The sequence below is a fragment of the Salvelinus namaycush genome, chromosome 4, assembly GCF_016432855.1.
Source record: "Salvelinus namaycush isolate Seneca chromosome 4, SaNama_1.0, whole genome shotgun sequence".
Classification (NCBI taxonomy): Eukaryota; Metazoa; Chordata; class Actinopteri; order Salmoniformes; family Salmonidae; genus Salvelinus; species Salvelinus namaycush.
The window spans coordinates 58,687,383-58,705,163 of record NC_052310.1 but is presented as its reverse complement, the minus strand read 5'-3'; the positions used below and the strand labels follow the sequence as shown (position 1 = coordinate 58,705,163).

At 43.3% G+C, this 17,781-nt stretch overlaps 2 protein-coding genes across 3 annotated transcripts in view; both read right to left on the bottom strand.

Moving 5' to 3' along the window:
* Positions 1-77: 77 nt before the first annotated feature.
* Positions 78-5,920, bottom strand: LOC120046680 (leucine-rich repeat-containing protein 59-like). 2 transcript variants are annotated; one of them, XM_038992092.1, is made up of 8 exons: positions 5,724-5,920; positions 5,328-5,438; positions 4,994-5,053; positions 3,674-3,832; positions 2,524-2,628; positions 2,152-2,224; positions 1,058-1,252; positions 78-959 (listed from the first exon to the last, which is right to left on the bottom strand). In XM_038992092.1, exons 2-8 carry the CDS (start codon positions 5,424-5,426, stop codon positions 616-618), a joined length of 1,035 nt encoding a protein of 344 aa, XP_038848020.1. In that variant the 5' UTR covers positions 5,427-5,438; positions 5,724-5,920; the 3' UTR covers positions 78-615. The 2 variants fall into 2 exon arrangements, with proteins under 2 accessions (XP_038848020.1, XP_038848019.1); XM_038992091.1 differs by lacking the exon at positions 5,724-5,920 and having other exon boundaries at positions 5,328-5,716.
* An 8,686-nt stretch (positions 5,921-14,606) lies between these two features.
* rnf157 (ring finger protein 157) overlaps positions 14,607-17,781 on the bottom strand; it is a 34,951-nt gene continuing 31,776 nt past the window's right edge. Inside the window, exon 15 of the mRNA XM_038990862.1 lies at positions 14,607-14,752. Coding sequence (XP_038846790.1) covers positions 14,607-14,752 — 146 coding nt within the window. The remainder of the gene's footprint in view (positions 14,753-17,781) is intronic.

Below are 17,781 nucleotides of genomic sequence, written 5' to 3'. Positions count from 1 at the left end.
TTTTCCATTGACTCAATCAACTGAGGCATGCCATGATGCTCCATTGTCATGTACACGTCTCTAAACAAAGACAATTCTCAAGCTTATAGCCATTTATTAATGTTGACCGTCCTTGAGCAGAGATGACGCATTACAAAACCGAGTGTAGCCAATTTACCCCAGATCTAAGATGCACAGATTAATGCAGCACAGGCGGGGCCTGTCACTATTGCCCAATCCCAAATCAACCCCTACCTTTTACGCCCTGTGCACCAGTGTAGACTTGAAAGGACAGGTATAAGCAGTATATAGTTGCTTCATCTTGCCCTCTATTAGGCAAGTGAATTTCCATCATATTGAATGCCAGTACACCTATCCAGATCTTTCAGATCTACAGTGGCTAGGAGTTGACTTGGGAGTGTGCATGTGTCACAGGGCAAGTCTCCAATCACACCCTATTCCTTTTTAATAGTGAACTATTTTGGACTAGAGTCACATACTGTAGGGAACTAGGGTGTAAGTGAATTTTGACGCAGCCAGCCACTGGTTAAAAACAGCACATACCAGGAGCGACGACAGGACAATTCCATAGGAATTTAAGCTGATCGTCCATTTTTCATTCTCGTCAGTCCATCCTCAGTTTTCTACCGTTTCCATGGGTTCCGTTGCCGTGGGTACGACTCCAATCGGCTCCATGAGTTGTGGCACCAGAGAAGACAGTTTCTGTAGCAGCTCTCTGGCTCTGATATCCACTTCCTCCACCAGCTCTCTGACTCTCACATCTACTTCCTGTTCCCGGACCCAGGAGAGGCCGTCATCCACAGCAATGTTGATTGGCACACAGACTGCCTCCTCCTTTAGCCCCGTCAGTTGACACACTCCTACGACGCCAGCCAATCCCAGCAGGAGGAGCTTGAACAGCAGGCCAATAAGAGAGCGTCTTTGGGCTTTGGGGGCGGATTCAGCTGCTGCTTTCTTATCTGGAGAGAGAGATGGGAGTAAGTGACGTGCGCTGTGTAGTCAACATGTGAGCTGCACGACTGCATTAAGGACAACCTGGAACACGCCCATTGCATACCTGCTGCCATCTGTCCATTCCTCTTTTTCTTCTCCTCTTTTCTCTTATTCTTCTGTTCCTGGATGGCCAAGGCAGCCATGTGAGCGTTGTACTCCTTCCTCTTCCTCTCCTTCTCCTCTGCCTTGTCTCGTTTACGCGCCTCCTTCTCTTTCGCCTCCCTCTCTCTCTGCTTCGTCTCTTTCTTCTTCTCCAGTTCTAATGCGATGAGGGATGGACGAAAGAAAATAGATTAACAGTTAAATGTGCCATTCAGTTTATATCCCGAACCCAAACTGTAACGAGATTGAAATTCGTAAGCTTTGACGTTCACTTTCTATCATGTTCAATGTACTGAGTGTACAAAACATTAGGAACACCTTCCTAATATTGAGTTTCACCCCCTTTTACCTGCAGAACAGCCTCAATTCACCGGGGCTTGGACTCTACGAGGTGTCAAGCGTTCCACAGGGATGTTAGCCCATGTTGACTCCAATGCTTGTTTCAAGTTGACTGGATGTCCTTTGGGAGGTGGACCATTCTTGATACACACGAGAAACTATTGAGCATGAAAAACCTAGCAGCGTTGCAGTTAAATCTTTTGTCTTGCCCATTCACCCTCTGAATGGCACACACACAATATATGTCTCAATTCTCTCAAGGCTTAAAAATCCTTCTTTAACCTGTCTCTTCCCCTTCATCTACACTGAAGTGGATTTAACATGTGATATCAATAAGAGATCGCTTTCACCTGGTCAGTCCATGTCATGGAAAGAGCAGGTGTTCCTGCCCCGCGGCTTCCGTTAACGTTTTTTGTCTGTTTTTTGTCTCGTTCAATGATTACCCAGTGAGGAATAATAATGTTTATCGAATGTATTCAAATTCCACACTATAAGCATGGAAAGCTATAAAGTCAGTAATATCAGCTGCTCTGTGCTAACAATGTTAAAACACTATGAAATAACACGAGCGAACCCATAGCCACTAGGGCAGGAAATGGCAGCCTATTCCCTACATAGGGCTCTGGTCAGAAGTACTGCACTACATAAGGAATTGGGTGTCATTTTGGACACAGACCTAGGTTGACTGACCACTGGCACCTGCATTGTAGTACCCACCTTTGTCCTTTAGGAAGCGCCGCTCCCTCTCTTTGTCCACCTCGTCCTGAAGGATCCTCATGTGCTGGAGAACCTACAATCATATTGTAGTCTAAATGATATTGCACCATGCTGGAACCAAATAACTCTCTAGTCTGTCACAACATTTCCTTCCTCCCCAATTCTCCCTTAATTTCTCATATTTCTTCATCTCTACTTCCCTTCCTACCTCTTATTCCCTCCCTCTCCCTCAGTCCATCTTTTCCTCCCTACCTCCCTGCTTCTTTTAACAATGAATAAGCTTTATTATCAACTTCCATTGTCTTCCAAGAGTTGTGGAATCTCCTCTACTTCCCTCTGCCTCCCTTCCCACCGCCTCCCTCCCAGTCTTACCCTGGCAGCACATTGTTTACACTGTTTCTCATCCAGACAGTCTCCTGCAGCCTTCGCCAGGTTGATTTCCAGAGGGTTGTCCTTTAGATCCAGCCACTTCAGGTTCTATACACACACACACACACAGGAAAAAAATAAGCCTGTTGCGATTGTGTGAATTGTTTTCTGTCTTCAACCTCTGTCCATATGCCACTGTGGTCATGTTGGAGTTTACAGAGTTCAAAGATAGCTGGCTTATCCTTATTGTAGTTTACTGTATAGTCTTGGACATGAAAGGGATGTATGACTCACTGTTTTTAAACCTGTTTGTAATGAACAAACAATAGAACTTTCTGATTGTTGTAAAACGTTATGGATTGGTTGATTACAGTTAGCCTTTTCTACTGTTGATGGGCGGATTCAAAGTTTATTCCCAGGGCTTTACTAATGTTTCTGCCAAAAAGTTATTAAGTATCAGTAAATATGACTATATATTATAGAATTAAGCAGATTACTATACTAATGATGATGTTAATGAATAATAGTGTTGAAAATGCCAGGAGAATAGAGGGACTTTAGGGACACAGGGTGAATATGTTTTTCATACCAGCGCATCATTTGAAGCTTGTATTGCTTCCTGGAACATAGGAACACTATGTCCCTCTGGCTTGAGACATTAACACAATCAAATGGTTGCATAAGCAGGTTCTCTGGGCTGTCTGTACACTGATGTTTGGGAAAGGTCTATTTTTCCTCTATTATTTACATGAGAAATGTAAGTCATCACCAACTAATTTTGCCAAGTCAGCAGCATTTCCACATACACAAATTATGCCCACTTAGTTGGGACTGGTGATTGCTTTGAATACATTCTCTCTAGTTCTTAGTCCAACTTATTTCCAGCAGAATTGCATCAATGAATATGGGCCTTATATTGTGCTGTAGTTTCCCTGCTATAACTATTACTCTAGAAGAGCTTGGTAATGATGGGAACTAACTACTACACCCAGGCAGATATGTTTCATTATCTGTGTCTTTCTGTAACATGGTGAATGGTGAAACATGCTTCCCCCTTTAAAAAATGCTAAGTTCAGTGATTAGATACGGTTTAGTATCGTGAGGTCCCTGACAATTCCCAGCCCTATTGTGTGTGTGTGTGTTTGTTACCCACCTTGAGCTGGGAGAAGCTGACAGGCAGAATGGTCAGCTTGTTGTTGTACAGGTCCAGGTGTTGCAAGTTGCCAAGGCGACCCAGATCATCAGGTAGAACGGTCATGAGGTTCTTACTAAGGTCCACCTTGACCAAGTGACTCAGGCTGCAGAACTCCAGCTGGACACACACACACACTGTTATGTACAGTCTGTAATAATCATCTCTCTCCACTCCTATTGCAATGTTCCACCATGGCGCCTATGATCCACTGACAGGAGACAGTGGAATGTCTGCACAAGTGCAACACTCAGAGGAAACTCAAGGTACTGTACACTACTTCTGCTACCCCCTTCGCGTCTTCTCTCCTGCTCTACCCACACATCTCTCCTCCTTTACTTCATTATAGTACAACTCCTTGACCATCCAGCTGGGTTGGCTACTATACATTAGTCAGTGACATTAGCCAGTTGTCTTCAGGCGGGAGCAACAGGGTGAGCAGGCTTTAGTTCCAGCCTAGCACTAACACAACTGACCGGAAGGCTGTGGTGACAAGCATTTGGCTTTGGAGCTGGGTTCATTCTTGCCTAATAAATCAGACTGCAGTTTCCATCCAATTGGCGACAGATTTTCATGCAAATATTCTAAAATCTGCATAAAGTAAATATGCACATTTTCCCACCAGCGGTGTGTTACCACCAAACGGACTTGTTGCGGATAAAAAGCAGTGTGTGATGACGTAGTGCACATAATAGGTACTTTAAATTGCTTACAATTTCATGTACCGAATAAAAAGTTCAATGTGTTTCCATTGCATTTTCAACTCTACCGATCATTTTGTCACAAAGACTGTTGCGTTAAATAGCAAATGTGCCCACTCTGGTCTTGGAAAGTGTGCATAGCCCACAGCTCGCAGATACAGTGCAGGTAGGCTAGCCTACAAAATGAGATAATAATGGATAAAAGAGATTATTTTTATTTGTCAAATGGCTGCCAAAGATAGATCGATCATGTCACCAGAATAAGACCCTTGATATTTATTGGAAAGGAGCAACAAACTCATCACCGTGCACTTTCACCATCCTGTGAAGTTCCTCATTACATATTTTATCTGAAGCCTAATAAACTGCATGCTTCGTACTGGGAGGACCACACAAATGTCATCGCGTGACTTCAAGTTTGCTTCTATATGATGGTTATTATATCAATATTTGGGCATTAAGGTGTTTCCACCGCCATTTCTCACATAAATTTGTTTTTATATGTAAATGTGTGTGGCTATGCTGTACACAATGGAAAGAATCACCACCTTTGGGACTAGGTTAACTCAAGGTTACTCACAGGCAGGGAGGTGATATTGTTGCAGGACAGGTCCAGGACTGTGACTTTAGGGAAGGCAGCCTGAAAACACACACAAGTGTATGACAACATGACTATTCCATACTAGTTGCGCCTTGTGGGAGGAGCTAAAGGAGGACAGGCTCATTGTAATGGATGGAATGGAATAAATGGAACGCTATCAAACACATGGAAACCACAAGTTTGACTCCATTCCATTTGTTATATTCCAGCCATTATAATGAGCCTGTTCTCCTGTAGCTCATTCCACCAGCCTCCACTGTTGCCTACAATATATGGCTTTATAAAGGTAATGTGTGTGTCGTTGTGGGCCTACTAGTTCTTTAACAGGAACTTCAGTGAGGTTACAGAGACTCAGATCCATCTCGTTGCCATCGATTTTGTCCTTCAGATTCAACACCTTATTTTTACTCATCCTGAGTTTTGGCTGGGGGAGAATACACATGATTTTGTAAACAGAAACTTTCATAGCTAATAGAATAGCTAACTGACATGGTGATTATGGTTTGCTAGCTGCTGTATCCCACCTAGCCAACATGCTATTTAACGTAAACTACGTTGTTGCAATGTTATTATTTTACTGTCGTTGTAATCACTTCTTAGCTAAACTGACTAACGTTAGTTAGCTACAAATTGACTTTCTTTTGTTGGTCGCTACAGTGACTACACAGCAACGTAACCTTTTCTTGGTAACGTTAGTCAAAGTACTCACATGTTTCACTGAGATATCACAACCGTTTTCAAGCGTCTCAGACCTTCTATTCCTACTAATAAATACTACACGAATCTCTACTTTAAAGACAGTTGGCAAAATATTCGTACAGTGCGATTAAATCGCTGACAAATATAATTTGTGTGGCGTTAGTTGTTACAATGAAAATCCACGTCATTCATTGAACTCACAGTCCAGTTGGCGGTGGGGCAATGACGCGACATTTCACAGCATTATCGCCACCTACAGCTTTGGAGGAGCAACTGGCAAGTCTCTCACACGAACACACACATGAAGGTTATTTTTTTTAAATTGTTGTTCAGCATGGTCTACAATACAATTATTTAGTTGAAAAATGACATGAAAAGCACACAGTTTATTATAACCAGGAACAAAGTTGGGTAACATAAGTACTCTTTCTATAGTGCTTGAAAGGGAGATACCTTGTCCGTTGTACAACTGAATGCCTTCAACTGAAATGTGTCTTCCGCATTTAACCCAATCTCTCTGAATTAGAGAGGTGCAGGGGGCTGCCTTAATCGACATCCACGTCTTTGGCCTCCAGGGAACAGTGGATTAACTGCCTTGCTCAGGGGCAGAAAGACAGATTTTTACCTTGTCAGCTAGGGGATTCGATCCAGCAACCTTTCGGTACTAGCCTGACGCTCTAACCACTAGGCAGGTACACTTTGATATTTTCTTAATTTGTATTTATTTAGCCAGGATAGTCCACTCAGTAACAAATGCCACTGTTTTCCAGGGAGTCTTGGGTTCCAAAGAATCAATTAAAACACACCATACACTGAAGCATATACAGCACAGGAGGTTGGTGCACCTTATTAATTGGGGAGGACAGGCTTGTGGTAATGGCTGGAGTGGGAATTAGTGGAATTGTATCAAAAACATACAATTTGCCATTCCATTTCATCCATTATTATGAACCGTCCTCCTCTCAGCAGCCTCCACTGATCTAGATATGTGTATAGCTCTTTTGAAGGTGGACATGCTGGCTAGTTGTCATGTGGATAAGTACAGCTTGTTCCAGAGAAATGTTTCAAAGAACTGCAGACTGCCACTAGTAGTGCTAGTAGGTGGGGGTCCTATTGGTCATAGACTTTGGCTGCTGCTCTGGTATGCCCCCTGGAGGACGGGTGGAGACTCCCACCTGAACAGATCTGACGTATTCAGGCAGTTTGTGCTGTGTCGCTTGAAAACAGTCACTAGGCTGTTGTAATGGATCCTGTCCGTCAGTGGTTGGATTACAGCTTTTTGCAGAAGAACCTGTTTATATGTGTTCCTTCTGTGAATGCCCGATCTTGATACGAGCAGCCCTGTTGATGATACGCTGTAGCTGGTTAAAACCTGTCTTATTGCATTGACGTAGGCAGGGACGCCATACTGTGGCACAGTCACAGGAGGTTGGTGGCACCTTAATTGTGGAGAACGGGCTCATGGTAATGACTGGAGCAAAGTAGGCGGGATGGTAACAAATACAACAAACACATGGTTTCCAGGTGTTTGATGCCATTCCATTTGCTCCGTTCTGGTCATTATTGTGAGCTGTTCTCCCCTCAGCAGCCTCCTGTGAGCACAGTAGTCCAGGTGAGTTGTTATCCTGCTGTGGTAGATTGTCAGGAGGATGTCCTTGGAGATGAACAATACACACACTGATAATACATGCAGTTATTGACATCCTAAATTAGCTGTAGGGTCACCTATCTCTAACCCCCAGGTAAGAAAAGTTTGGAAGGTGATCCAGAACAAAAACAGCTCCTGTCAGCTATACAGCACAGTTCAGTTATCCACATCTATGTGATGCATTATGGGCTCCCGAGTGGCGCAGTGGTCTAAGGCACTGCATCTCAGTGCAAGAGGCATTACTGTAGTCCCTTGTTCAAATCCAGGCTGCATCACATCTGGCCGTGATTGGGAGTCCCATAGGGTGGCGCACAATTGTCCCAGCATTTTCCGGTGTAGGCCGTCATTGTCAATAAGAATTTGTTCTTAACTGACTTGCCTTGTTAAATAAAGTTTAAAATAAGTTAGGAGGAATAATGAACAGTCATGAATGCACTTAACATGATCTATAGAAGTAGTAGACTGTCATCATATAGTCAGAGGCATAGAGTACGTCTGTTACTAAGTTAATCGAGGAGAGGAAAAGTGGAAACAAAACTGTGCTTGTATGAAATGAGGCTCTCCTTGTCCACAGAGGAGATCTTAGGGAATTGCCTGGTGCCTCACCTCATCAGGGGGTCTCATGAACTTGGCATAATTTTGTTAATTTTTGTTGTCTTCTCTGCTCGAGGTCCTCCTCCGCTCGTGAGTAACCTCTGATGTACACCATTAGCGGTTGTGACAAATGGAATGGTTTCTGTTTTCTTCCTCCGAATTTAGCTCTAGCTTTTGAACGATTGATGCTATTAGTTATTATGACCCCATTCCTGAAAGCTAAGACTCTCAGGAACACGTACATGTCTTCTATTTCCCTCACATGGTCACAAGACACATTAGAAGGGATTGTGGCAAAACCGCAATTGAAAACAATGCAGATATGTTTTTCTACACATACAATTATTACCCAATGACCTAAATGTTTTGCCAAACTTTTCAATACCTTTCTGATGCATTTCACTCAGGTTTTGACGCAAACACAAAATAAATCCACCTTTCTCATATTCAAGTCATTTTACATATTTTCTTATTAGCCTTATGAACATATAAACTGGGTTGCAGTTTGTATCTGTGCTAGAATGGTTAAAAAGGCCATAAAATGAGTATTGGCCCAGAATTTCAATATCAGTGCATCTCTAACTTGCATCCCTAAAAAAACAGATAGAAAGAATGTAGAAATGATAATGGACCTATATATTTAAGCAATAAGGCACAAGGAGGTGTGGTATATGACCAATAAACCACGGCTGAGGGCTGTTCTTAGGCACGACGTCCCCACAGTGACCGTATGTACATATCCCAACCAGAAGCCATGGATTACAGGCAACATCCGCATTGAGCTAAAGGCTAGAACTGCCGCTTTCAAGGAGAAGGACTAATCCAGTGACTCGAGCCAGCCAGACGAGCTAAATGCCTTTTATGCTCGCTTCAAGGCAAGCAACACTGAAGCATGCACGAGAGCACCAGCTGTTCTGGATGAGTGTGTGATAACGCTCTCGGTAGCCGATGTGAGCAAGACCTTTAAACAGGTCAACATTCACAAAGCCGCAGGGCCAGGTGGATTACCAGGACGTGTACTCAAAGCATGCGTGGACCAACTGGCAAGCTTCACTGACATTTTCAACCTCTCCCTGACCGAGTCTGTAATACCTATATGTTTCAAGCAGACCACCATAGTCCCTGTGCCCACAGAAGCGGAAGGTAACCTGTCTAAATGATTTCCGCCCCGTAGTACTCACGTCGGTAGCCATGAAGTGCTTTGAAAGGCTGGTCATGGCTCACATCAACAGCATCCTCCCGGTTACCCTAGACCCACTCCAATGCGCATACTGCCCCAACAGATCCACAGATGACACACTCTCAAACGCACTCCACACTGCCCTTTCCCACCTGGACAAAAGGAACACCTATGTGAGAATGCTGTTCATTGGCTACAACTCAGCGTTCAACACCATAGTGCCCACGAAGCTCATCACAAAGCTAAGGACCCTGAGACTAAATACCTCCCTCTGCAACTGGATCCTGGACTACCCGACGGGCTGCCCCCAGCTGGTAAGGGTAGGCAACAACACGTCTGCCACGCTGATCCTCAACACTGGGGCCCCTCAGGGGTGTGTACTTAGTCCCCTCCTGTACTCCCTGTTCACCCACGACTGCGGGGCCAAACACGACTCCAACACCATCATTAAGTTTGCTGACGACACTGACAACGATGAGACCGCCTATAGGGAGGAGGTCAGAGAACTGGCAGTGTGGTGCCAGGACAACAACCTCTCCCTCAATGTGAGCAAGACAAAGGAGCTGATCGTGGACTACAGGAAAAGGTGGGCCGAACAGGCCCCCATTAACATCAACGGGGCTGTAGTGGAGAGTCGAGAGTTTCAAGTTCCTTGGTGTCCACATCATCAACAAACGATCATGGTCCAAACACACCAAGACAGTTGTGAAGAGGGCACGACAAAACCTTTTCCCGTTCAGGAGACTGAAAAGATTTGGCATGGGTCCCCAGATCCTCAAAAAGTTCTACAGCTGCACCATCGAGAGCATCCTGAACGATTGCATCACCGCCTGGTATGGCAACTGCTCGGCATTTGACCGTAAGGCGCTACACAGGGTAGTGTGTAAGGCCCAGTACATCACTAGGGCCAAGCTTCCTGCCATCCAGGACCTATATAATAGGCGGTGTCAGAGGAAAGCCCATAAAATTGTCAGAGACTCCAGTCACCCAAGTCATAAGACTGTTTTCTCTGCTACCACATGGCAAGCGGTACCGGAGCGCCAAGTCTAGGACCAAAAGGCTCCTTAACAGCTTCTACCCCCAAGCCATAAGACTGCTGAACAATTAATCAAATGGCTACCGGACTATTACATTGACCCCCCATATTTGTTTGTACACTGCTGCTACTCGCTGTTTTATTATCTACGCATAGTCACTTCACCCCTACCTACATATATAAATTACCTAAACTAACCTGTATTTTTTTAAATATATTTTTATATAGTTTATTTGGTAAATATTTTCTTAACTCTTCTTGAACTGCATTGTTGGTTAAGGGCTTGTAAGTAAGCATTTCACGGTAAGGTCTACACTTGTTGAATTCGGCACATGTGACAAATAAAGTTTGATTTGATGTGAAAGTGTGTCAAATAAGTTGAAAGCACTGTTTGTGGGTGTACCTAACCTTGACAGCAGACAAAGAGCTGTGAATGGATCAACGGTCCACCAATCATGGCCTTGATGGGCTTGGCAACAGTAACAAAGGGTGATGTGTTCAGGTTGGACTGTTCTTGCAATGTCACATGAAAGGGGTCTAGAACATAAATATCTTTATTCTGAGAACATGGCAACCATGTTCTGTTATGTTTGGTGTGACGTTGATGGAATATTCTCCTTACTCTCAGAAAACTAGACACATGAATGTTTTTGCAATGTCCCATTAAACATGTCTAGAACATTAATATTGAATGTTCTCCTAACTCCAATGACAAAACATGCTAAATGGGTTCTCAGGAGGTTTTTGCTAATATAGAATGTTCTCCTAACAGAAAATTGGACACTCAAACATCAGGGGAACATTACAAAAACATTCTCTCTCCCTAGAATTGTTAGAGGGGCCAAAACTAAAATCTTGCTTATGTTTAAGTAGTCTGTCCACGAGAGATTAGATTTCTACTAATACGACTCGGTGCTTCCAATGTCAATGTCCGCGATAGGAATAATGTCAGGAGCCGCTAGTGGATTTGACAGTTCCAACGCAGTTACACCTGTAATGCGTAATGCACTAACAAAATGTGTTTGTGTTCAGTCAACAACCGGTCAATGAGACTGTGTGTTTGTGTGTGTGTCGGTGTCGGTGTCTGTGCGTATCTTTGTTGAGGGGATATTAATGTAGTAAATAATCGCTCTAATATTTAATGAATGTACATGTGCACGCTCGCACGCACACACACACAAAGACATTAACGTACTGTGGGAATAAAGATGACATATAGCATTAATTTGAAGGTGTACGTTTCCCATGAAACAGATAGTACATCTGGTTCCACTAAAGAGAGTTTTGTGTGTGAAAAGACTATTAGAACCATGTGGAGAAATGACCAGTCAACATTCTGTCGCCACCATATAAGTCTCCATTCTGGAATGTAAGCATGGCTGTTCTGTTCTAGAACCCTGACCAAGCTCATTCACAATCTCAATGCATGAGACATTGCTCCCTTCACAAATAAATCGAGGGCACTATATAGGGAATAGGGTTACATTTTGGAAGCATCCCATGTTTTCTCTGGTCTACAAAAATGAACCACAGTCCATATACCGTAGATGAGAGGGATACAGGTAGGGGTGTTTGAGCTGACAGTGTGTAAACAATAGCTAACAGAGCTGTTGCCAGCCTGTAGTTGGGGATAAGGAAGAGGGCATCTATAGTGTGTCTTATTGACAATCTATGCATCTCAAATGGCACCCTATTCCCCATATGGCTTACTACCTTCACTTAAAAGGGGAATTGGGCTCTGGTAAAATGTTGTGCACAATATGGGGAATTGGGCTCGGGTCAAAGTAATGCACTATATAGGGAATAGGGTGTCATTTGGAGACAATGGGAAGGTCTCAATAGCATACTCCTCACATACTCTCTCCTCATTTTCTTCTCAAAACCCATTGGATGAGAAAGCCAGAGGTCCCTCCACTCTGACCTCCTCCAATGGGTTTTGAGAAGAAACAAGGAGAGGAGAAGATGCAAGGAGTATACAATTGAGATCGTCCCATAATGACAATACAGAAAGGTCAGAGGTGTGTACCACTGTGGGTACTCTACAGGGGAGTTGAGACTGACCTAGACTTTCATGTTTTACTCTACAATCGCCTCATGCACCGCAAAGTATGTTGCCTAGGTAACAGCTAGAAGTGCATTCAGTGTTGCACTTCAAAGCCATTAATCATTTCACATACAGTACCAGTCAAAAGTTTGGACACTCCTACTCATTCAAAACTACGAAATAACACATATGGAATCATGTACTAACCAAAAAAGTGTTAAAACAAATCAAATATCATATTTTATATTTGAGATTCTTCAAAGTAGCCACCCTTTGCCTTGATGACAGCTTTGCACACTCTTGGCATTCTCTCAACCAGTTTCATGAGGTCGTCACCTGGAATGCATTTCAATTAACAGGTGTGCCTTGTTAAAAGTTAATTTGTGGAATTTCTTCCCATCTTAATGCATTTGAGCCAATCAGTTGTGTTGTGACAAGGTAGGGGTGGTATACAGAAGATAGCACTATTTGGTAAAAGACCAAGTCCATTTTATGGCAGGAACAGCTCAAATAAGCAAAGAGAAACAACAGTCCATCATTGCTTTAAGACATGAAGGTCAGTCAATGCGGAACATTTCAAGAACTTTGAACGTTTCTTCAAGTGCAGTCGCAAAAACCATCAATCGCTATGATGAAACTGTCTTTCATGAGGACCGCCACAGGAAAGGAAGCCCCAGAGTTACCTCTGCTGCAGAGGATATGTTCATTAGAGCTACCAGCCTCAGAAATAGCAGCCCAAATAAAAGCTTCAGAGTTTAAGTAACAGACACATCACAACATCAACTGTTCAGAGGAGACTGCGTGAATCAGGCCTTCATGGTTGAATTGCTGAAAAGAAACCACTACTAAAGGACACCAATAAGAAGAAGAAACTTGCTTGGGCCAAGAAACACGAGCAATAGACATTAGACCGGTGGAAATCTGGTGTTTGGTCTGATGAGTCCATTTGTTTTTCAACAGGACAATTACCCAACACACCTCCAGGCAGTGTAAGGGCTATTTGACCAAGAAGGAGAGTGATGGAGTGCTGCATCAGATGACCTGGCCTCCACCCAATTGAGATCAAATCAAATTTATTTGTCACATGCGCCGAATACAACAGGTGTAGTAGACCTTACAGTGAAATGCTTACTTACAAGCCTTTAACCAACAATGCTGTTTTAAGAAAATACCAAAGAGTGTGCAAAGCTGTCATCAAGGCAAAGGGTGGCTACTTTGAAGAATCTAAAATCTAAAATATATTTTGATTTGTTTAACTTTTTTTTTTTTACGACATGATCCCATATGTGCTATTTCATAGTTGTGATGTCTTTACTATTATTCTACAATGTAGAAAATAGTAAAAATAAACAAACATCCTTGAATGGGTAGGTGTGTCCAAACTTTTGACTGGTACTGTATAATCATCCACATAAACACATTTTTTGTTTAAACAAATAAAACACAGAACACGTGACAAAATTACCAGGAGAGCTTTACACTAAAAACAACATAAATTAAACAAAATAAAGGTTTTCACAAAATGAGGAGAAAAAGGTTCAGGTTTGTCTATCAAACAGCACATGTGTTTTTGTAGGGTGGTGTATGTGTTGGGAAAGGTGTGCAAGGGCTACATGGGGTGGTTCAAAGTTCAGAGGTCATTCTTCTATAGTTAATAATCCCAAAACAAATCATTACATTACATTCCCCTCTGAGTTACACATACTCCATCGGCATCGTACATTCTCCCCTCTGTCTCCTTTACAGTTCAGTATCTACCACCATTTTGGAGCAAATCAAGTCCTCCATTTTGGATCAAATCCTCCATTCAGCACCACATACAGCACATCCAGTTTCTTAGCTAACAAGGATAATCCCATTCAGACCAGGTAGTTGTGGGAGGACAGAACACTGCTGAGTACAGTAGGGCTGCTTGGAGACATCAGAGCGCTGCATGCAAAACCACGGCCAGAGATTTCTGGTTCATGGACCGGAGTACACTGACCCCTGACTGGTTGCTTGTTAGAGGCAAGGGGAGGCATCTCAAAAGATGAACTAATGACACAAAACACAAGAAAGACATTATGACACATTGAGGGGGGGAGTGGTCTAACTCTAGCAGTCTCCTTCTTGGACTGTGGATTGGTTAAATCCTCTTCTCCAAGACTTCCCTGTTAGAATTAGCAACTGAGATAAACACTCCTCCTCTTTAGTCCAGAGTGAAGAGAAGTGTAGGATGGTTGAGTGAGGACACTGCCTCAGGATGGATGAGGGACATGGGAGTTGGTTAATCAGGTGAGGAGATGCAGTAAGGAAGGTCTACTGCGCAATCATGAGGTTGCCTAAAATGAATAAAATATCAGTATGTGCTGTTATAGCACTGAGGTCGAAATTGGACGCGCGTGTGTGTGGTCAGCGGCGTGGTGTGGGAGGTATGTGTTTGGTACTCTGACTGTCCATTGTCTCCACCCCCTGCTCCTCCAGGTTGATATTACTGGTGGAGGCATGGTGGGAGAGGGGCTCCAACACTGGCTTATATCCTCCCAGATACATCAGACCTGAGAGAGAGAGAGAGAGAGAGAGAGAGAGAGCGCGAGAGAGCGAGAGAGACAGACAGAGACAGACAGACAGACAGAGTCGAGAAAGAAAAAGGGAAAAAGAGAGAGAAAAATAAAGGATGTAAGATAAAAACAAAATGCAAGGCCCTTGTGTTGAGTACTGTGCTCGCTGGTCTCTCTCCTTCTAGTGGGCGATAATGGTAGTCTAAAGTCTGTGGCTGGCCAGTCTAACATGCTGACCAGACTGCTTGCGCGTCCGCCATCGAGTGCATGTTAATTTTGTCCATCCACACCAGACGTGATCAGGACACGCAGGTTGAAATATCAAAACGAACTCTGAACCAACTATATTAATTTGGGGACATGTCAAAAAATCATTAAACATTTATGTCAATTTAGCTAACTAGCTTGCTGTCGCTAGCTAATTTGTCCTGGGATATAAACATTGGGTTGTTATTTTACCTGAAAAGCACAAGGTCCTCTATTCCGTGATTTAATCCACAGATAAAAGAGTAAACCGAGTTTGTTTCGAGTAATCTCTACTCCTTAGGTTTCTTCTTTGGACTTTATATGGTGGTTGGCAACCAACTTTAAGGTGCATTACCACAACCAACTGGACTGGAGTGTGGACCTCAGTTCATCTTTCAATCACCCACGTGGGTATATGCTCCTAAAAACCAATGAGGAGATAGGGGAGGCAGGACTTGCAGCGCGTCAAGCATCACAAATAGAACCAAGTTCTATTTTAGCGCCTGGCTAAACAGACGCTAGTTGACGCCCTCGAGCAGTGTGGGTGCAATGATTGAATAACATGTACAGTAGCAAGAGAAAGTATGTGAACCCTTTGGAAATACCTGGATTTCTGCTTAAATTGGTCATGAAGATCAGATCAAATTTTATTGAGGTCACAACAATAGACAAACACATCCTGCTTAAACTAATAACACACAAACAATTATACGTTTTCATGTCTTTATTGAACACACCGTGTAAACATTCAAAGTGCATGGTGGAAAAAGTATGTGAACCCTTGGATTCAATAACTGGTTGACCCTCCTTTGGCAGCAATAACATCAACCAAACGTTTTCTGTAGTTGCGGATTAGACCTGCGCAACGGTCAGGAGGAATTTTGGACTATTCCTCTTTACAAAACTGTTTCAGTTCAGCAATATTCTTGTGATGTCTTGTGTGAACTGCTCTCTTGAGGTCATGCCACAGCATCTCAATCGGGTTGAGGTCAGGACTCTGACTGGGCCACTCCAGAAGGTGTATTTTCTTCTGTTGAAGCCATTCTGTTGTTGATCTACTTCTGTGTTTTTGGTCGTTGTCCTGTTGCATCACACAACTTCTGTTGAGCTTCAATTGGCGGTCAGATACCCTAACATTTTCCTGCAAAATGTCTTGATAAACTTGGGAATACATTTTTCCGCCGATGATAGCAAGCTGTCCAGGCCCTGAGGCAGCAAAGCAGCCCCAAACCCTGACGCTCCCTCCACCATACTTTACAGTAGGGATGAGGTTTTGATGTTGGTGTGCTGTGCCTTTTTCCTCCACACATAGTGTTGTGTGTTCCTTCCAAACAACTCAACTGTAGTTTCATCTGTCCATCTGTCCTGAATATTTTGCCAGTAGCGCTGGAACATCCAGGTGCATTTTTGCAAACTTCAGACGCGCAGCAATGTTTTTTTTGGACCGCAGTGGCTTCTTCCGTGGTGTCCTCCCATAAACACCATTCTTGTTTAGTGTTTTACGTATCGTAGACTCGTCAACAGAGATGTTAGCGTGTTCCAGAGATTTCTGTAAGTCTTTAGCTGACACTCTAGGATTCTTCTTAACCTCATTGACCATTCTGCACGGTGCTCTTGCAGTCATCTTTGCAGGGTGGCCACTCCTAAGGAAAGTAGCAACAGTACTGAACTTTCTCATTTTATAGACAATTTGTCTTACCGTGGACTGATGAACATCAAGGCTTTTAGAGATACTTTTGTAACCCTTCCCAGCTTTATGCAAGTCAACAATTCTTAATCTTAGGTTTTCTGAGATCTCTTGTGTTCGAGGCATGGTTCACATCAGGCAATGCTTCTTGTGAATAGCGAACTCAAATTTTGTGAGTGTTTTTAATAGGGCAAGGCAGTTCTAACCAACATCTCCAATCTCTTCTCATTGATTGGACTCCAGGTTAGCTGACTCCTGACTCCAATTAGCTTTTGGAGAAGTCATTAGCCTAGGGGTTCACATATGTTTTCCAACCTACACTGTTAATGTTTAAATTATGTATTCAATATAGACAAGAAAAATACAATAATTTCTGTGTTATTAGTTTAAGCACACTATGTTTGTCTATTGTTGTGACTTAGATGAAGATCAGATCAAAGGGTTCACATACTTTTTCTTGCCACTATGTGCACATTTATTTTGCAACGCATGTGACATGAGCGGTGTGGTCAGCATGTAACTGGTCATAGAGATGGGGGGTTAAAGGCCTGCTGGGCTGGATGCACATTCAACAAGGGACCAATCCCAACTTCAGAAATGTGCACAAAACACTTTTACTAGACGTGTTTCTCAAGTTGGATTCGTCCATGAAAAACAGGAGAGCTGCGGTAGCTAGATGCAGGGTTGTGTATCAGCCCAACACCGACTGCACCTGAATGAACTAATCAAGGTGTCCTTGAGGATTAGTCAAAATGGGTGAATAAGTGCTGGGCTGAAACTAATATAAACTCTGCACACCATTTGGCTCTCCAGGACCAAGGTGATAGGTCACTGCTCTACATCATGCAGCTACTAGTGGTTAATAACAGGTAGTGCATCTTCTTTGTTTTGTTGACGTTGAGTGAGAGGTTATTATCCTGAGAGCCCTCACCGCCTCCCTGTAGGCTGTCTCGTTGATGTTGGTAATCAAGCCTACCACTGTAGTGTTGTCTGCAAACTTGACGATTGAGTTGGAGGCGTACATGACCATGCAGTCATGGGTGAACAGGGAGTACAGGAGAGGGCTGAGAACGCACCCTTGTGGGGCCCCAGT